The sequence below is a fragment of the Pan paniscus genome, chromosome 3 (genome assembly GCF_029289425.2).
Source record: "Pan paniscus chromosome 3, NHGRI_mPanPan1-v2.0_pri, whole genome shotgun sequence".
NCBI lineage: Eukaryota > Metazoa > Chordata > Mammalia > Primates > Hominidae > Pan > Pan paniscus.
Genome location: NC_073252.2, coordinates 76,451,265 through 76,473,068, shown reverse-complemented (window position 1 = coordinate 76,473,068; position 21,804 = coordinate 76,451,265). Strand labels below are relative to the sequence as shown.

Here is a 21,804-nt window from a genome sequence, read left to right as displayed (position 1 = left end):
GCAGAAAGCATTCCTCTTTAGAACTGGAACAAGACAAGGATGCCCACTCTCATAATTCCTATTAAACATAGTACTGGGATTCTTAGCCAGGGCAATTGGGCAAGAGAAAGGAAGAAAAGGCATCCAAATGGGAAAGAAAGAAGTCAAACTATCTCTCTTCACTGATGATATGATTCTGTACCTAGAAAACCCTAGAGACTCCACCAAAAGGCTCCTGGAACTGATAAACATCTTTAGTGAAATTTCAGAATACAAAATCAAGTACAAAAAGCAGTAGCATTTCTATATACCAATAATGTTCAAGCCAAGAGTAAAATCAAGAATGCAGTCCCATCTACAATATGCACGAATTAAATAAAGTTATCTATGAATATATATAACCAAGAAAGTAAAAGATCTCTATGAGAAAAACTACAAAACACTGCTAAAAGAAATCATAGATGACACAAGAAATGGAAAAACATTCCACGCTCTCAGATTAGAAGAATATTGTTTAAATGACCATACTACCCAAAGCAATTCCAGTGCTGATAGGAATTCAACACTATTCCTATCAAACTGCAAACATCATTTTTCGCAGAAGTATCAAAAACTATTCGAAAATTCACTTGGAAACAAAAAAGAATCCGAAGAGCCAAAGCAATTCTAAGCAAAAAGAACAAAGCTGAAGGCATCACATTACCCAAATTCAAACTATACTAACCAAAACAGCATGTTACTGGTACAAAAACAGACTCACAGACCAATGGAAAAGAATACAGAACCCAGAAATAAAGCCGCACGCGAATACCCATGTGATCTTTGACAAAGCTGACAAAAATAAGCAATGGGAAAAGCATTCCCTATTCAATAAATGGTAGTGGGATAGCTGGCTAGCCATATGCAGAAGAATGAAACTGGATCCCTACCTTTTATCATATACAAAAATTAACTCAAGACAGATTAAAGATTGACATGTAGACCTCAAACTGTAAAACTCCTGGAAGAAAGCATAGGAAATAGCATTCAGGACACTGGATTTGGGAAATAATTTATGACTAAGTCCTCAAAAGCAATAGTAACAAAAACAAAAATTGACGAAGTGAGGCCTAATTAAACTAAAGAGCTTCTGCAAATTAACACAGGAACAGAAAACCAAATACCACAGATTCTCACTTATAAGATATAGCTAAACATTGAGTACTCATGCACATAAAGATGGCAACAATAGACACTGGTGACTACCAAAGAGAGAAGAGAGGGAGGAGACCAAGGGTTGAAAAACTAATTATTGGGTACTATGCTCAGTACCTGGGTGATAGGATAAATCATACCATAAACCTTAGCATCATGCAATATACCCAGGTAACAAACCTACACTTGTACACCTTGAATCTAAAATAAAAGTTGAAAAGAGAATATATTATAATAAATCAAAATAACCCAAACTAGTAATACACTCTACCAAAAGCTAAACATCCAGAAAAAAAGAAAATTGGACTGAAAATATGATTTTTTACAAACCAGAGTACCCACAATTTCTGAATTTATTGGTTTAATTGTACATGCTGTATAATTAAATAATTTAAATTTAAAGCTGTGGAAGTTTAAATTATTTTGAGCCTGGAAAGGAATGTGGCTATGTAGCCTGAGTCGTTTAGCAAGCAGCTACAACTTCTGCTTTCTCCTATAAATGAACAAGAAAGACCAAATGGCACCAGAGATAAGGCCCCTCAAGACTATTACTTCTCTATATGGAATGTTACAGCAATCATCCTTGGCATGTAGCAATCAAACCACTATAAAGTGTGTACTGACCTTGGACAGAAAATGTTGTAACCCTGTCTCTGCCTATATAAGTGAAACGTTAACTTCTCCCCTTTGGAGCATGAATTCTATTCCTTTGGAGTCTATATTTCCCAGGTGGTACTTTCAAAGCTTGTGCTCAAATAAACTCTATATTTAATCATATTTTCTGAATCTTATTATTTAAAGTTGACAACACATTCAACTAACCATGTGTCAAAGACTTGGTATGGCCTTGGAATTAAAAAATAATAATAAGGATTGTATATGCACCAATGAGCACTCTGCGTCTAGCTCGGGGTTTGTGGATGCACCAATCAGCACTCTGTGTCTAGCTAATCTGGTGGGGAGTTGGAGAACTTTTACGTCTAGCTAGAGGATTGTAAATACACCAATCAGCACTCTGTGTCTAGCTCAGAGATTGTAAACACACCAATCAGCACCCTGTCAAAACGGACCCATCAGCTCTCTATAAAATGGACCAATCAGCAGGATGTGGGTGGGGCCAGATAAGGGAATAAAAGCAGGCTGCCCGAGCCAGCAGTGGCAACCCACTCAGGTCCCCTTCCACACTATGGAAGTTTTGTTCTTTCAACTCTTTGCAATAAATCTTGCTGCTGCTCACTCTTTGGGGCTGCACTGCCTTTATGAGTTGTAACACTCACCGGGAAGGTCTGCAGCTTCACTCCTGAGGCCAGCGAGACCACAAACCCACCAGGAGGAATGAACAACTCCAGACGGGAGGAACGAACAACTCCAGACATGCCGCCTTAAGAGCTGTAACACTCACCGCGAAGGTCTGCAGCTTCATGCCTGAAGCCAGCGAGACCATGAGCCCGCCAGAAGGAAGAAACTCTGAACACGTCCGAACACCAAAAGGAAGAAACTCCGGACGCACCACCTTTAAGAACTTAACACTCACCGTGAGGGTCTGTGGCTTCATTCTTGAACTCAGCAAGACCAAGAACCCACCAATTCCAGACACAGGGGGAGGGGCATCCGCCATTGCTGAGGCTTGAGTAGGTAAACGAGGCAGCTGGGAAGCTCGAACTGGGTAGAACCCACCTCAACTCAGCAAGGCCTAGTGCCTCTATAGACTCCACCCCTGTGGGCAGGGCATAGCTGAAAAAAAGGCAGTATAAACTTCTGCAGACTTAAATGTTCCTGTCTCACAGCTCTGAAGAGGGCACTGGTTCTCCCAGCACACTGTCTGAGCTCTGAGAATGGACAGACTGCCTCCTCAAGTGGGTCTCTGACCCCCATGTAGCTGAACTGAGAGGCACCTCCCAGGAGGGGCCGACAGACACCTCATACAAGCGGGTGCCCCTCTGGGAAGAAGCTTCCAGAGGAAGGATCAGGCAGCAATATTTGCTGTTCTGCAATGCTTGCTGTTCTGCAGGCTCTGCTGGTGATATCCAGGCAAACAGGGGTTGGAGTGGACCTCCAGCAAACTCCAACAGACCTGCAGCTGAGGGACCTGACTGTTAGAAGGAAAACTAACAAACAGAAAGGAATAGCATCAACATCAACAAAAAGGACATCCACATCAAAACCCCATTTGTAGGTCACCAACATCAAAGACCAAAGGTAGATAAAACCACAAAGATGGGGAGAAACCAGAGCAGAAAAGCTGAAAATTCTAAAAAGCAAGCACCTCTTCTGCTACAAAGGATTGCAGCTCCTAGCCAGCAACAGAACAAAGCTGGACAGAGAAGAGTTGGCAAAAGTAAGCTTCAAAAGTTTGGTAATAACAAACTTCTCCAAGCTAAAGGAGCATGTTCTAACCCATTACAAGGAAGCTAAAAACTTTAAAAAAAGGTTAGATGAGCGGCTAACTAGAATAAACAGTTAGAGAACACCTTCAATGACCTGATGAAGCTGAAAACCAAAGCACGAGATATTTGTGACACATGCACAAGCTGCAGTAGCCAATTCGATCAACTGGAAGAAAGGGTATCAGTGATGAAAGATCAAATTAATGAAATAAAGCAAGAAGACGAGATTAGAGAAAAAATAGTAAAAAGAAATGAACAAAGCCTCCAAGAAATATGGGACTATGTGAAAAGACCAAAACTACGTTTGATTGCTGTACCTGAAAGTGATGGGAGAATGGAACCAAGTTGGATGACACTCTGCAGGATATTATCCAGGAGAACTTCCCCAACCTAGCAAGACAGGCCAACATTCAAATTCAGGAAGTACACAGGACACCACAAAGATATTCCTCGAGAAGAGCAACCCCAAGACACATGATTGTCAGATTCACCAAGGTTGAAATGAAGGAAAAAACGTTAAGGGCAGCCAGAAAGAAAGGTTGGGTTACCCCAAAAGGGAAGCCCATCAGACTAACAGCGGATCTCTCAGCAGAAACCCTACAAGCGAGAAGAGAGTGGGGAACAATATTCAACATTCTTAAAGAAAAGAATTTTCAACCCAGAATTTCATATCCAGCCAAACTAAGCTTCATAAGTGAACGAGAAATAAAATCCTTTACACACAAGCAAATGCTGAGAGATTTTGTCACCACCCAGCCTACCTTACAAGAGCTCCTGAAGGAAGCACTAAACATGGAAAGGAACGACTGGTACCAGCCACTGCAAAAACATGCCAAATGGTAAAGACCATTGATGCTATGAAGAAACTGCTTCAATTAATGGGCAAAATAACCAACTAACAACATAATGACAGGATCAAATTCACACATAACAACATTAACCTTAAATGTAAATGGGCTAAATGCTCCAATTAAAAGACACAGACTGGCAAATTGGATAAAGAGTCAAGACCCAGCCGGGCGCAGTGGCTTACGCTTGTAATCCCAGCACTTTTGGGAGGCCGAGGTGGGTGGATCACGAGGTCAGGAGATCGAGACCACGGTGAAACCCCGTCTCTACTAAAAATACAAAAAATTAGCCAGGCGTGGTGCCGGGGGCCTGTAGTCCCAGCTACTCGGAGAGGCTGAGGCAGGAGAATGGCCTGAACCTGGGAGGCGGAGCTTGCAGTGAGCCGAGATCCTGCCACTGCACTTCAGCCTGGGTGAAAGAGTGACACTTTGTCTCAAAAAAAAAAAAAAAAAAAGAGTCAAGGCCCATCAGTGTGCTGTATTCAGGAGACACATCACACGTGCAAAGACACACATAGGCTCAAAATAAAGGGATGGAGAAAGATCTACCAAGCAAATGGAAAGCAAAAAAAAGCAGGGGTTGCATTCCTAGTCTCTGATAAAACAGACTTTAAACCAACAAAGATCAAAAGAGACAAAGAAAGCCATTACATAATGGTAAAGGGATCAATTCAACAAGAAGAGCTAACCATCCTAAATATATATGCACCCAATACAGGAGCACCCAGATTCATAAAGCAAGTCCTTAGAGACCTACAAAGAGACTTAGACTCCCACACAATACTAATGGGTGACTTTAGAACCCCACTGCCAATATTAGATAAACGAGACAGAAGGTTAACAAGGATATCCAGGACTTGAACTCAGCTCTGCACCAAGCTGACCTAAGACATCGACAGAACTCTCTAACAGAAATCAATGGAATATACATTCTTCTCAGCATCACATCGCACTTATTCTAAAATTGACCACATAATTGGAAGTAAAGCACTCCTCAGCAAATGTAAAAACAGAAATCACAACAAACTGTCCTCAGACTACAGTGCAACCAAATTAGAACTCAGTATTAAGAAACTCACTCAAAACTTCACAACTACATGGAAACTGAACAAGGTTCTCCTGAACGACTACTGGGTACATAACGAAATGAAGGCAGAAATAAAGATGTTCTTTGAAACCAATGACAACAAAGACACAACGTACCAGAATCTCTGGGACACATTTAAACCAGTGTGTAGAGGGAAATTTACAGCACTAAATGCCCACAAGAGAAAGCAGGAAAGATCTAAAATTGACACCCTAACATCACAATTAAAAGAACTAGAGAAGCAAGAGCAACCACATTCAAAAGCTAGCAGAAGGCAAGAAATAACTAAGATCAGAGCAGAACTGAAGGAGACAGAGACACAAAAAAAACCTTCAAAAAATCAATGAACCCAGGAGCTAGTTTTTTGAAATATCAACAAAATTGATAGACCGCTAGCAAGACTAATAAAGAAGAAAGGAGAGAAGAATCAAATAGACGCAATAAAAAATGATAAAGGGGATATCACCACCAATCCGACAGAAATACACACTACCATCAGAGAATACTATAAACATGTCTACGCAAATAAACTAGAAAATCTAGAAGAAATGGATAAATTCCTCGACACATACACCCTCCCAAGACTAAACCAGGAAGAAGTTGAATCTCTGAATAGACCGATAACAGGCTCTGAAATTGTGGCAATAATTAATAGCCTACCAACCAAAAAAAAGTCCAGGACCAGAAGGATTCACACCTGAATTCTACCAGAGGTACAAAGAGGAGCTGGTATCATTCCTTCTGAAACTATTCCAATTGATAGAAAAAGAGGGAATCCTCCCTAACTCATTTTATGAGGCCAGCATCATCCTGATACCAAAGCCTGGCAGGGACACAACAAAAAAAGAGAATTTTAGACCAATATCCCTGATGAACATTGATGCAAAAATCCTCAATAAAATACTGGCAAACCAAATCCAGCAGCACATCAAAAAGCTTATCCACCATGATCAAGTGGGCTTCATCCCTGGGATGCAAGGCTGCTTCAACATATGCAAATCAATAAATATAATCCATCACATAAACAGAACCAATGACAAAAAACACATATTATCTCAATAGATGCAGAAAAAGCCTTCGACAAAATTCAACTGCCCTTCATGCCAAAAACTCTCAATAAACTGGTATTGATGGAACGTATCTCAAAATAGTAAGAGCTATTTGTGACAAACCCACAGCTAATATCATAATGAATGGGCAAAAACTGGAAGCATTCCCTTTGAAAACTGGCACAAGACAAGGATGCCCTCTTTCACCACTCCTATTCAACATTAGTTTTGGAAGTTCTGGCCAGGGCAATCAGGCAGGAGAAAGAAATAAAGGCTATTCAGTTAGGAAGAGAGGAAGTCAAATTGTCTCTGTTTGCAGATGACATGATTGTATATTTAGACAACCCCATCATCTCAGCCCAAAGTCTCCTTAAGCTGATAAGCAATTTCAGCAAAGTCTCAGGATACAAAATCAATGTGCAAAAATCACAAGCATTTCTATGCACCGATAACAGACAGAGAGCCAAATCATGAGTGAACTCCCATTCACAATTGCTACAAAGAGAATAAAATACCTAGGAATCCAACTTACAAGAGATGTGAAGGACCTCTTCAAGGAGAACTACAAACCACTGCTCAACGAAATAAAAGAGTACACAAACAAATGAAAGAACATTCCATGCTCATGGAGAGCGAGAATCAATATCACGAAAATGGCCATACTGCCCAAGGTAATTTATAGATTCAATGCCATCCCCATCAAGCTACCAATGACTTTCTTCACAGAATTGGAAAAAACTACTTTAAAGTTCATATGGAACCAGAAAAAGAGCCCGCATTGCCAAGACAATCCTAAGCAAACAGAACGAAGCTGGAGACATCACACTACCTGACTTCAAACTATACTACAAAGCTAGAGTAACCAAAACAGCATGGTACTGGTACCAAAACAGATATATAGACCAATGGAACAGAACAGAGGCCTCAGAAGTAACACCACACATCTACAATCATCTGACTTTTGACAAACCTGACAAAACAAGAAATGGGGAAAGGATTCCCTATTTAATAAATGGTGCTGGGATAAGTGACTAGCCATATGTAGAAAGCTGAAACTGGATCCCTTCCTTACATCTTATACAAAAATTAATTTAAGATGGATTAAAGACTTAAATGTTAGGCCTAAAACCATCAAAACCCTAGAAGAAAACCTATGCAATACCATTCAGGACATAGGCATGGGCAAAACTTCATGACTAAAACACCAAAAGCAATGGCAACAAAAGCCAAAATAGACAAATGGAATCTACTTAAACTAAAGAGCTTCTGCACAGCAAAAGAAACTACCATCAGAGTGAACAGGCAACCTACAGAATGGGAGAAAATTTTTGCAATCTACCCATCTGATAAAGGGTTAATATCCAGAATCTACAAAGAACTTAAACAAATTTACAAGAAAAAAACCCCATCAAAAAGTGGGCAAAGGATATGAACAGACACTTCGCAAAAGAGGACATTTATGCAGCCAACAGACACATGAAAAAATGTTCATCATCACTTGTCATCAGAGAAATGCAAATCAAAGCCACAATGAGATACCATCTCACACCAGTTAGAATGGCGATCATTAAAAAATCATCAAACAATAGCTGCTGGAGAGGATGTGGAGAAATAGGAAAACTTTTACACTGTTGGTGGGAGTGTAAATTAGTTCAACCATTGTGAAAGACAGTGTGGAGATTCCTCAAGGATCTAGGAGTAGAAATACCATTTGACCCAGCAATCCCATTACTGGGTATATACCCAAAGGATTATAAATCATGTTGCCATAAAGACACATGCACACATATGTTTATTGTGGCACTATTTACAATAGCGAAGACTTGGAACCGACCTAAATGTCCATCAATTTTCAACTGAATTAAGAAAATGTGGCACATATACACCATGGAATACTATGCATCCGTAAAAAATGATGAGTTCATGTCCTTTTCAGGGACATGGATAAAGCTGGAAAACATCATTCTCAGCAAACTATCACAAGGGCAGAAAACCAAACACCACATGTTCTCACTCATAGGTGGGAATTGAACAATGAGAACACTTGGACACAGGGCAGGGAACATCACACACCAGGGCCTGTGAGGGGAATGGGGGCTTGGGGAGGGATACAATTAGGAGAAATACCTAATGTAAATGACGAGTTGATGGGTGCAGCAAACCAACATGGCACATGTATACCTATGTAACAAACCTGCACGTTGTGCACGTGTACCCTAGAACTCGAAGTATAATTTTAAAAAGTTTAAAAAATAAATAAAAGAAATAAGATTTATATTTATACATGTTCATATGTATAGTATATAAAAACCAATCAACAATAGTAGACAATGACTGAAGTACTAAAATAAAGTAGATAAGGCTTTTCATGGATTTATGTCATCACTTTTATACTTGGCCTCAAAGCTTTTTTTTTCTTTTTTTCTTTTTTTTTTTTTTGAGAGGGAGTTTCACTCTTGTTGCCCAGGATGGAGTGCAATGGCGCGATCTCTGCTCACTGCAACCTCTGCCTCCTGGGTTCAAGCGATTCTTCTGCCTCAGCCCCCCAAGGAGCTGAGATTACAGGTGTGCACCACCACGCCTGGCTAATTTTGTATTTTTAGTAGAGAAAGGGTTTTACCATATTGGTTAGGCTGGTCTCGAACTCCTAACCTCAAGTGATCCACCTGTCTCGGCCTCCCAAAGCACTGGGATTACAGGCATGAGCCACCACCCCCAGCCTTGGCCTCAAATCTAATGTTACAACTTATTCAATCATTTATTGATTGCTGTACTCAGTTCACTACTACATCTTAAAAGTGTCAGGGCACATCTCCTACTCTCAAAGAATTTACAGTCTAGTGGAGGAAGGAGACATGTAAACAATTATAGTATAGTGTTCTGGCATTTTAATAGAAGTTGTAAAGTGAAGAGTAGTTCAGTGAGGATGGAGGACAATATAAGGGAGAGAAGCTTTGTAGAGGTTCCAAAGTAAGAGACAACAACTTTCTTTCCTAGAAGTGAGAACCCTACCTTAAGCTAGCTTAAGAAGGAATTCATGTTTTTATTTAAGCCCAATGTCTATTTATTTTTAATAACAGATAACTTTCACATGATTGAAAATTCAAAATACTCAAACTGATATTTGTAGTAAGACATCTCTGTCCTGCCTCCATCCTCATTCATTTGACTAACTTCTCACTGTGTCTCCAGTCACCCAGCACTCCACTACAGAGGCAGCTAATGCCATCAGTGTAAGAGGTAGCTAATGTCATCAGTGTCTTAAATATTCTCCAGATATATTTAATGTGTCATAAGCAAATGTGAATATAGTTTCCCCCTTTTTTGCAAATGTTTTTACTAACCCAATGACAGTGTTCAAAACATTCCACAGAGTCTAGAGATCCCCATGCCCTCTTCCGGCTTCACCCTCTCTGTCTTAGTCAAGTAGCCTCACTTCACTCACCGATCCTGCCCTGGCAGCATCCATCACCATGTGTTCATTCAGCAAATATCTCTTGAATGCCAGGAGTGCCTGGCAATGGGGACGCAGAAGTGAATAAATCAGATAAATATCCCTGCTCTCATGGAACTCCCTAGTGGAGAGTTCTCTCCATAGCTGTCTAGTAGAGGAAGAGACCAAAATACAACATAAATATTAATATATTAGAAAGTGGTAAGTGCTATGGAGGAAAAAAAAATGAAATAGGGAAGGGGACATGAAGTGCTAAGATGGACAGGAAAGGCCCCACTAAGAAGGAAAAAGGGAAATGGGGCCAAGTGTGTATCTGCAGGAATAATGATCTGGGTCAGGGGAACTTTAAGAGCCAAAGCCCTGAGGCAGGACCCAGCACGTCCAATTGGAAGAACAGCAAGGAAGCTTATGTGGCTGGAAAGAAGAAAAGAAGAGACGCAGTCAGAGGGGACCAGGAAGCCAGATGGCACATAATATTGTAGGCCATTGTGAAGTCTTGGCTTTCACCAGAAGGCATATAGAGAGCAATGAGAGAGGCAGATACTGAACCCAGCAGAACCAGCAGCACTGCAGGTGCAGGGTTAGCGCAGAGCCAGGGGCGCCAAGCGCAGATGTAGTAAATGCAAGTAGGGCATTAGGTGAAGGTTATTTAAGGACCTAAAAATGGTTAGAGATAGTGGAGCCAGGCGGGGCACAGAATAAAAACCCATTTCAACAGGAGGAAAACATAAAAGCAGAAAAGATTCTGCCTACTTCTTGTTGAAATATTCCACATAATCCAGAGAACAACAGACAAGGACTGGAAGGCCATGTTAAAATGCATTTTAAGTTCTCAATTTCTCATTTGCATTGGCAGTAACTTCAATTGCTATAATTATAAACAGCCTTTTATAAAAATTGGCAGTAACTTCAATTGCTATAATTATAAACAGCCTTTTATAAAAATTATCTTAGCAAATAAATTTTGACTATCAAAACTTATTGCTTTTTAAAGACTTTTCCATTGCAGGCACATTTGTTGCCAAGCACTTATTTGTTCTGCCTTTTAGTACTAACATTTTTATCCTTACTTTCATTTCATTGAGAAGTTTCTGGTAGGTTTGGTCGAAGGTAGTAGTTATTATTGTTTTGATAGACATATAAATTGTGCTAGGAAAGCTGTGATTTATTTCAATTCTTCTTTTGCAGATAAATTAATCAACATAATTCCCTCAGTCTTCCAAGCAATTGAAAAAAACTACCATTTTTCTCCCAGTTATTGCTTTAGACCTCTATTTGTTTATAATTTTCTCACCACCTATCGCTTTATCTTTTACAACCTGACTTCTGGTTTCACTATTTCACCAAACTTGCTATCTCTAAAGCTTTCTTCTTTATTTATATCCCTCTAGACTCATCTTTGACACTTATGACCATATTCTTTTTTTTTTTTTGAGACAGGGTCTCATTCTATTGCCCAGGCTGGAGTGCCGTGGCCCAATCTCAACTCACTGCAACCTCCACCTCCCAGATTCAAATGATTCTTCTGCCTCAACCTCCCGAGTAGCTGGGATTACAGGCATGCGCCACCATGCCTGGCTAATTTTTGTATTTTTTTTTTAAGTAGAGATGGGGTTTCACCATGTTAACCAGGCTGGTCTCAAACTCCTGACCTCAAGTGATCCACCAACCTGGGCCTCCCAAAGTGCTGGGATTACAGGTGTGATTTTTGAATGGCACTCAAAGCTCATAATCTATGATAACACTCACTCATAGTCTAATGAGAAGAAAAGGACAACGAATGAAGGCAAAGACCATAGAGACAAAATATGTATACATGAACATAGCCTAAGTGAGAGGCAGAGCTGAGTCACAGCAGGGGCTCAGTTAGGAACGATTTTTATATTAAACCCAAGAAAAGCCTTAGGAGTCATTTAGGCCAATGCCCTCATTTTATAAGATGAAATAATGAGGTGTAAAAAATGTGTCATGAAGACTTTGTCTGCAAGTGATAGAAAACGGCAACTAAATTTGGCTTAAACAATAGGAAATATATTCTCCCATACAACATCACATCCAAACATCGTGCATCAAGGAGCTTATAGCTGCTCCCTCTCTGCAGTTCTCTTGGCAAGGCCACCTTCCACGTGTTAGCATTAACTTCCAGATGTGAGCAAGATAGCTGCAGCAGTTATCAGACTCAATATGTCTGACATATTGGTCACATCTGGAAGAATATTTCTATTGAGTCTCTTGTCAGTAGCAAAGAAACCTGACCAAGAAGCCCTAAGACTTCCTCTCTTGTCATTTGCCCATTTCTAAAGCATCACTGCCAAGGGAAATGAGATTCCAAGATTGGCTTAGCCTTGGTCTAAGCTTGTAATAGAATCAGTGCTGGGCAGTCAAGGTTAAATAAAGTGGCTATAATCAAAACATTACTTATAGGACTGAAATACTTTTATACCTATGTTTGTTCTACTACACTTCTAAAAATTTGCTTCTTTACCTGCTGTCCAATGATGGGCTCTTCTTTCTTTTAGCAAACTCCTCTGGGGAGCTTACTTATTTTTTTGGTAATTACCTTAGGTTTCTGTGGAAGTGGCATAGGGTAATGGTAAACACTAATTTTAGAGCCAGGCTGCCTGGATTCAAATATAGGCCTCCACCACGTCTAACTGTATGCGTTACTTTAGGCATGTTATTTAACTTCCTTCCTCTTCTATAAAGGGGGATGCTAAGAGAATCCACCTCGTAGAGATATTGTGAGAAGTACATAAGTTAATATGTATTAAGTGCTCAGAATGATGCCTGTTACACAAAAAGTCCTCTGTAAGTGTGTGCTATTATTAAGGGGCATCTACTATTTTTGCATGTCCAGCATCTGTTCCCCCATCTTCTGATAAGTGTTTCCATTTTCCTTTGAAGAACCACCCCTCTGCCATGCCATATGATATTAGCATAATTCTAGTCAGTATAAACAGCTCCCAACCCACACTGGGCAAAAGGTGGGCACAATGGCCAAGAAAAGTCAGTCTTACCATTTCCCCCAGAATCTGAATCTTAATAAGGACTCAAAGAAAACAGTTAAAATTCAGTCTCTCTAATGTCAGTGCCTTAAACAGGTTTTTCCTGAGCCTCTGCTTCCTATATTCCTAGAACTATTTTGTCCTTTCAAAAATCTGATTAATAATCCTTCCTTTCATTCTTTTAGCTACCCAATACCCTTTAATAACCCTTTATTGCTTAAATTAGGCAAAATTGATTTCCATTGTTTGTATAATCACTATGTTGAAAACACAGGACTCCCAAATTAACTCAAAGAGTAACTTTATTTTTGTCTCTCATCTCTTTAAATCTATTCAAGAGCCTGGCTCTTCTCTGGACCCTTCACATAGATAGCATAGAAGTTAAGACAGTGGCTCAAAAGTCAAACTTTTTTTTCTTTTTTCCTGAAATGGAGTCTCATTCTGTTGCCCAGGCTGGAGTGCTATGGCACAGTCTCGGCTCACTGCAACCTCCTCCTCCCAGGTTCAAGATACTCTCGTGCCTCAGCCTCCTGAGTAGCTGGGATTACAGGCACCTGCCACCATGCCCAGCTAATTTTTGTATTTTTAGTAGAGACAGGGTTTCACCACGTTGGCCATGTTGGTCTCAAACTCCTGACCTCAGGTGATCCACCAGCCTCAGCCTCCCAAAGTGCTGGGATTACAGGCATAAGCCATTGTACCTGGCCTAAAGTCAAACATTCTGGACTCATTTCTAGCTCTACCTCCCACTAACTCTGTTACTTAATGTCTCTTTGCCTCAGTTTCCTTACCAATAAAATAGGGGAATAACAACATCTACCTCATTAGGATACTGTAAAACTTAATTTCCCAAATGTAAAATGCTTGGAAGTGTATCTAGCTCATCATAACTCCCAAAAAATGTGAACAGAGCAGATGACAGAAGTGGTCCAATGAGGTCATCTCTCACTGACGTCAGGCCCTGACCATTTTTTGTTTCTATACTTTGGTTCACATCAACCCCCTCCTCTTTTCTAAGTCATTCAAGACATAATTAAAGCAGTGCCACTTCCTCAAGGTCTACATTGATCTACAAAGACTACATTAATCTGATACTTGTAGAAATTATACTCCATAGCAGATACATTAATCTTAACTTCATATCATTTCTATTCTTTTCAAATTATGCTTGGGTATAAATCATGACTCCCCAACAAAAAGAGTGTTTGAAGAATAATATATTATTTTATGTCGTTCTTGTTAGTTAACCTAGAGTAAGGCTCACAGTTAAGTCCTTAATAATTAACTTCTGAATGGCTCTCTGAACAGTTAAATGTGTTTCCAATCACATTACTTCTGGGTTTGTAGAGCTGCAAGCCTTTAGGCCTATGCTTTTATTGTATGTGTAAACATACCAAATGGACAAAAGTCTAGAACTTCCCATTTTCTTCCCACATTGACCCACAAACATTGGGTATCCAATAAGTATTCTTAACTATCTACAAAAAGGCTAAAAACTTCAGGAGCTACATATACTAATTATATTAATAAATATGGGAGGAAATTCCAAATGCATCTGCTACAGTGAAGATTTAAAACTATAATACTGAAAGATCCTGTTTTATTTAAAAATATAAAACATGAAAATAAAAAACAGATACACTTACATACTTTTTTCCCTTCTAATACTTTTATTTTTTCAATACACTTACATACTTTTTTCCCTTCTAATACTTTTATTTTTTCAAACAAGAGTAATTCCCAAGAGAATTGTTAATGAAGGACAAAGTTGAGAAAGTGACTATCATATATTTTCATTGTCATTTCTGGAGAAATTCTTATTTTTTAAACTCTGCATAACTTAACGTACATAATCTTCTCTCTTTGATTCCTCTAAGCATGTGAAAAAAATATACTTAGAAATAAAAATTTCTGTTGATATCCACAGGTATATCATCTAATATAAAAAGATGGCATGGTTTCATTGCTGTTTGAGTTGCTTTTTAGTGATGTGAAAAAGTCAACTGGGAAAAAGAAACTGAGGAAGACTAGACTCAATTTCATGTGAAACTATCTGTGAAATGGAGATACATAAACTGATTCACTTAACCAATCCTGGGAACAAGCTTATATTACATGTAAATGACACTTCTATAAAATTCCATACTTTCTGGATTATTGTTATATTTAGTGGATGTGGTTATTTCAAAATTAAGAAAAAATGCTTTTTGCTAAATGCTACCCACTGTGAAATTTTCAACCAGACCAATTCTTCATTGCTTTTTTCCTATGGGAATACTCAGTCTAGGAGAAAAAGAAACGGGAAGACAGAGAAAGATAAGATGACAAAAACTACATATCTTACTTGGATTGTGAAAGACAGCCTGGTGCAACCACATTATAATTTTCCTCCTCAGCATGGAGTGCAGTGAGCGCTATCATGTTAACCATCACATCATTTGTGTGGCCTGGGAGCTGGGGAAGTGCTGAAATGATCTTCTCTACTAAGTTGTCTCCATGATGTCCAACTGCTCCTGTTTAAGCAGACAAAAAGATGTAAATTCATAAAACGGGAGGAAAAAGCAAGTTGGATAAATGTTTTACCACACACCTTCTATCAAAAATAACGTACATTTTTAGTTTCTGTTCAACAAAACTCACATTTTGCCCTTCATACAGCTAATCACATTCACAATCACCTAGTCAACATGTATCTCACAGGTTGTAAGTAATGCTCCATGAGGGCAGAACTCACGTCTGCTGTGGCTAGTACTGTATCCCTAGCACCTAGCATGTCCGGAATTGGTGAGTTCTTGGTCTTGCTGACTTCAAGAATGAAGCCGCAGACCCTCAACGGTGAGTGTTACAGTTCTTAAAGATGGTGTGTCCGGAGTTTGTTCCTTCTGATGTTCGGACATGTTCAGAGTTTCTTCCTTCTGGTGGGTTCGTGGTCTCGCTGGCTTCAGGAGTGAAGCTGCAGACCTTCGCGGTGAGTGTTACAGCTCTTAAGGCAGCGCGTCTGGAGTTGTTCATTCCTCTCCTCCGGGGTTGTTCATCCCTCCCAGTGGGTTCGTGGTCTCACTGGCCTTAGGAGTGAAGCTGCAGACCTTCACCATGAGTATTACAGCTCATAAAGGCATGCAAGGACCCAAACAGTGAGTAGCAGCAATATTTATTGCAGAGAGCAAATGAACAAAGCTCCAGAAGTGTGGTAGGGGACCCAACCAGATTGCCACTGCTGTCTCGGGCAGCCTCCTTTTATTCCCTTATCTGACCCCACCCACATCCTGCTGAGTGGTCCATTTTACAGAGAGCTGATTGGTCCATTTACAGAGAGCTGATTGGTCCATTTTGCAGAGAGCTGATTGGTCCATTTTGACAGGGTGCTGATTGGTGCGTTTACAAACCTTGAGCTAGACACAGAGTGCTGATTGGTGCATTTACAATCCTTTAGCTAGACACGAAAGTTTTCCAAGTCCCCACTAGATTAGCTAGACACAGAGCACTGATTGGTGCGTTTACAAACCTTGAACTAGACACAGGGTGCTGATTGGTGCATTTACAATCCTTTAGCTAGACACAACTTTCTTCAAGTCCCCACTAGATTAGCTAGACACAGAGCACTGATTGGTGCATTTACCAACATTGAGCTAGACACAGGGTGCTGATTGGTGCATTTACAAACTTTGAGCTAGACACAAAGTGCTGATTGGTGCATTTACAATCCTCTAGCTAGACATAAAAGTTCTCCAAGTCCCCACCCAACTCAAGAGCCCAGCTGGCTTCGCCTAGTGGATCACGCGCCAGGGCCGCGGCTGGAGCTGCCCACCAGTCCTGCACCACGTGCCCACATTCTTCGGCCCTTGGGCCGTCGATGGGACAGGGTGCTGCGGAGCAGGGGACAGTGCCCGTTGGGGAGGCTCGGGCCCCATAGGAGCCCACGGGGGGAAGGGGTGGTGCTCGGGCATGGTGGGCTGCAGGTACCAAGCCCTGCCCCGCGGGGAGGCGGCTGAGGCCCGGCGAGAATTCAATCGCGGTGTGGGTGGGCTGGGAGTGCTGGGGGACCCAGCGCACCCTCTGCAGCTGCTGGCCCGGGTGCTAAGCCCCTCACTGCCTGGACCGGCCGGCCACTCCAAGTGTGGGGCGTGCCGAGCCCACGCCCACATGGAACTCACACTGGCCTGCCAGCGCCACAGTGCAGGCCTGGTTCCTGCCCGTGACTCTTCCTCCACACCTCCCGGCAAGCCGAGTGAGCTGGCTCCAGCCTCAACCAGCCCAGAGAGGGGCTCCCACAGTGCAGCGGCAGGCTAAAGGGCTCCTCAAGTGTGGCCAGAGCAGACACCGAGGCCGAGGCACTGAGAGCGAGCAAGGGCTGCTAACACTTTGTCACCTCTCACTAGCACAGTGCCTACATATAGTAGGCATCAATAAGCATTTGCTGAATGAATGAATAAATAAATAACCTGCATCTAGTCAGTCAGGTAAATAGTGTCATAAGATGATACTATCCTGAAATTTTAAAGCTGAATTTTTTTATATTCTTTTCTTTTCTTCTATTTTTTTTTCTTTTTTTTAGAGGCAGAGTCTCACTCTGTTGCCCAAGCTGGAGTGCAATCATAGCTCACTGTAGCCTTGAACTCTGAGCTCAAGCAACTCTCCCACCTTAGTTTCCCAGATAGTTGAAACTATTCCCAGGATTTGAGATCCTAAATTAAGCCAATTGCTTCAAGGATTTGAGATCCTAAATTAAGCCAATTGCTTCAAGGACTAAACTTTTCAAGTTACCGGGACCAGAAAATACCAATTCTGTATGATCCTGTGGATTTTAAGTGTGTTAGTGTCATTATCATAAGGCATGTAACATCTTCACTTGTCTTTAAGTCTTATATGGAATAAAATGAGAAGCAAGCATTGAGAAGTCTTCATAAGAGCTCAATACATATATTCCGTTAGTTCTGTCCCTCTGGAGAATCCTGACTAATATGCTTATGAAATGAACAGAGATCATTCATACCATTTTTAACACTGTCTTGAGTAACCAGAATTGTAGTGATCTTGCATGATCATGCAGGGGGAACCTTTCACTTACTCTACTTCATTTTTTTCTCTAGCTGTTCTAGAAGATAGACATGTTAACTTATTTTACCCTCTCAGTTACCCTCTGAGGTCCTTATTTTACAGATCAGGAAACTGAGAGGCAGAAGTTAGGCAACTTGCCCAAGGACTTTTGACTAGGAAAGGGCAGAGCTAAGATTACTATAACTAAGCTCTCGTAATCTCTTTAGTAACAGTAGCTACCATATATTGAGGATCTACCTCAATCCTCATACTCTTTACATAAATGATCCTATATAACATAAATTTGATCATATCACATCACAGCTCAAAACTCTCCAACTGATTCCCATTATACTTTGGCTATTATTCTAAATCCTTATTTTAACCTACAAAGCATTCCCTCAACCTACCCCTCCAACTGATCTCCTATCGGTGTTCCCTCTTGCTCACAACACTTTAGCCAAACTGGGCTCCTAGTGGTCCTCAAGCATGACACACATGCTCCCACCTTAGGCCCATTGCACTTGCCATTCCCTGGGTCTTATATGTTCTATCATTAGGTAGCCACATGGTATGCTTCCTCCCTTCTTTCAGCCTCTGTTCAAATGTCACATCCTCCCAAAACTTACTGTCTTAAAACCACATGTATTAATCTCAACTGTTTCTATGCATCCAAGAATTCAGAGTGGCTTAACTGGGTCTGACTCAGAGACTCTCATAAAATTGCAGTCAATATGTCAGCTGAGGCTGCAGTCATCTGAATGCTTGACTGGGCTGGAGGATCTATTTCTCAGATGGCTCACTCACAAAGCTATTGACAGGAGGCCTCAGTTCCTCATTGGCTGTTGGAAGGAATCCCATTTCCTCACTACATGGGCCTCCCATAGGGCTGCTTGAGTCTCTTCATGACATGGTAGCTAACTTCCCTCAGAGCCAGTGATCCAAAAGAACAAAGCAAGGAAAAAGATGCAATGCCTTTTAGGACCTGGTCTTGAAAATTACACTTCTGCATTTCTGCCATATGCTATTTTAGGGAGAAGGGGATAAGTGAGTCACCAAACCTAGCCCACACTCAAGGGCAGGGGAATTTAAACTGTATTTCTTGAAGGAAGAGGTATCAAAGAATTTGTAGACATATAGAGAGAGAGAGAGACAAGGTCTTGCTCTGTTGCCCAGGCAGGAGTGCAGTGGCTCAATCATGGCTCACTGCAGCCTAGATTTCCCAGACTCAGGTGATCCTCCCACCTCAGCATCCTGAAGAGCTGGCACTACAGCATGCAACACCATGCCCAGCTAATTTTTTGTATTTTTTGTAGAGATGGGGTTTCACCATATTGCCAAGGCTGGTCTCGAACTTCTGGGCTCAAGTGATCCACCACTTTGGCTTCCCAAAGTGCTGGGGTTGCAGGTGTGAGTCACCACACCCAACTTGTAGACACTTTTTTGTTGTTGTTGAGACATAGTCTTGCTCTGTCACCCAGCCTGGAGTGCAGTGGTGCGATCTCGGCTCACTGCAAGCTCCACCTCCTCGGTTCACGCCATTCTCCTGCCTCAGCCTCCGGAGTAGCTGGGACTACAGGCGCCCGCCACCACGCCCAGCTAATTTTTTGTATTTTTTAGTAGAGACAGGGTTGTAGACATATTTTTAAACCACCACACCTACCTTCATTAATATTAATAGCCCATATTATTATACTGATATTAGTAATTTGTTTACTGTCTTCATTCCCAAACAAAATTTAAACCTCCTAACTGGAAGGATTTGGATATTTTTAGCACTATTTCCCCTATTCCTTGAGTAATAGATAATATGTATTTTTGAATGAAGGAATTATTTCAAGCCAGGCTTGGTGGCTGATGCCTGTAATCTCAGCACTTTGGGAGGCTGAGGTGGGAGGGTCACTTGAGGTCAGGAGTCCGAGACCAGTCTGGCCAACATGGTAAAGCCCCATCTCTACTAAAAAATATATATATATAAATTAGCCAGGTGTAGTGGTATGTGCCTGTAATCCCAGCCACTCAGGAGGCTGAGGCACAAGAATCGCTTGAATCCAAGAGGCGGAGGTTGCAGTGAGCTGAGATTGAGCCACTGCATACCAGCCTGGGCAACAGTGCAAGACTCTGTCTCAAAAAAAAAAAAGGAATTATTTCATATTCTTCCCACAGGTTAGAATACAAAAACAGGTGGATATTTTTCCCTCTTTACAAATGAGAAAACCTCAACAGCTCAATGAGGGTCAAATAGCACAAAAAAATTCACTAAGCCAGGATGTGAGGTTATCCTGGCATGGATCTAACACCAAAAATCTAGTCAGCCTTTATATGGCTTCCCAACTGTGTCTCATACCTATTTATTTTAAATAGTATCTTCTGAACCCTGAAATAAAGATATAAGTTAGTTAGTTTGCATGTTTTGGAAAAGCAGATCGGGGAGAAAAAAAATCAGACACTTTTCTGAGCACTAAAGCAGCACTGGAGTCCAAATGTTTAGTCTCTGAAGCTGCTAACTTCCGGACACACCATATAATGATCATCTCTACTGTGCAGGACAACAGTTCTCAAACTTTTCCCACACCCACATATGAGAGTAGTCACTGGAGCAAACTGCCAAGGTTCAAATCCTAGTTCTGTCACTTAACACATGTGTAATCTGAGGCAAGTTATTTAACTCCTCTGTGCTTCAGTTTCATCTGTAAAATGGGGATAATTATAATACTTATCTCAAAAATTATTGTGAAAATTAAAGGAATTTACATATGCAGAGTGCTGAGATAAACAGTTCATTTTCAAATGTTAGCCATTACTAGTGGACTCAAATTTCAATACTTTGACAAGTAATATACAATCACACCTTAAAGCAAATATAAACACTTCAGTGTATCATAATCCCAGGATTAAGAACCATCCACTGGAATGAGAGTTAATCTTTAATCAAAAGGATTTTAATTTAAAAGTTTGCATGAAGCTGCCTGTAATGCCAAAACTTTGGAAGGCTGAGGTGGGCAGATCACTTGAGGTCAGGAGATCAAGACCAGCCTGGCCAACATGGTGAAACTCTATCTCTACTAAAAAACAAAACAAAACAAAAAAATACAAAAATTAGCTGGGCGTGGTGGTGGCTTTCCTGCCTGTAATTCCAGCTACTTGGGAGGCTGAGGCACAAGAATCATTTGAACCTGGGAGGCGAAGGTTGCAGTGAGCTGAGATGGTGCCATTGCACTCCAGCCTGGGCAACACAGTGAGACGCTGTCTCAGGGGAAAAAAAAAAAAAAAAAAAAAAAAGTTTACATGAAGCTAAAATTCAGAATTGAACTAAGAGAGTAAATTTAATTCCCATCGTTACCACCATCTCCTACCTTTTAATTTTGAACTTGAAAACTATTAGCAAAACACTCTAGCCAATCTCAAGAGCCAGAACATGAAAGGAAACCAAACTCAAATATTTTAGGAATTCATGAATCAAGTCTCTTTTTTAATTGTCCCTGGAAACAAATCAGAAGCCAGAATGGCCCACAGAATGCTGACTTAAATCCTCTATGCAAATATGCCTGACCCATAGGTGTCCAAACTCTGGGTAGTCTGGACATGGTCAAAGTAAGCCAGAATGAAAGAGATGGGCATCAGTGGCCATTTACTTCTCAAACAATTACAACTTTTTATATTTAAGCCCTGAGTGCTTATCAACTGGATAACCAGGAGAGAAAGGAACTTGCCTATCTTGTTTACCACTGTTTCCCTATTACCTGGAACAGTGCTTAGCACAA

At 40.8% G+C, this 21,804-nt stretch overlaps 1 protein-coding gene across 2 annotated transcripts in view; it reads right to left on the bottom strand.

Annotated features, from left to right (window-relative positions):
* Nucleotides 1–21,804, bottom strand: part of SCFD2 (sec1 family domain containing 2) — a 514,139-nt gene that overhangs the window by 475,708 nt on the left and 16,627 nt on the right. For both annotated transcript variants that reach the window (XM_055111552.2, XM_003806459.5), the window contains one exon: nucleotides 15,348–15,516. In XM_055111552.2, the coding sequence (XP_054967527.1) occupies nucleotides 15,348–15,516 (169 nt within the window). The remainder of the gene's footprint in view (nucleotides 1–15,347; nucleotides 15,517–21,804) is intronic.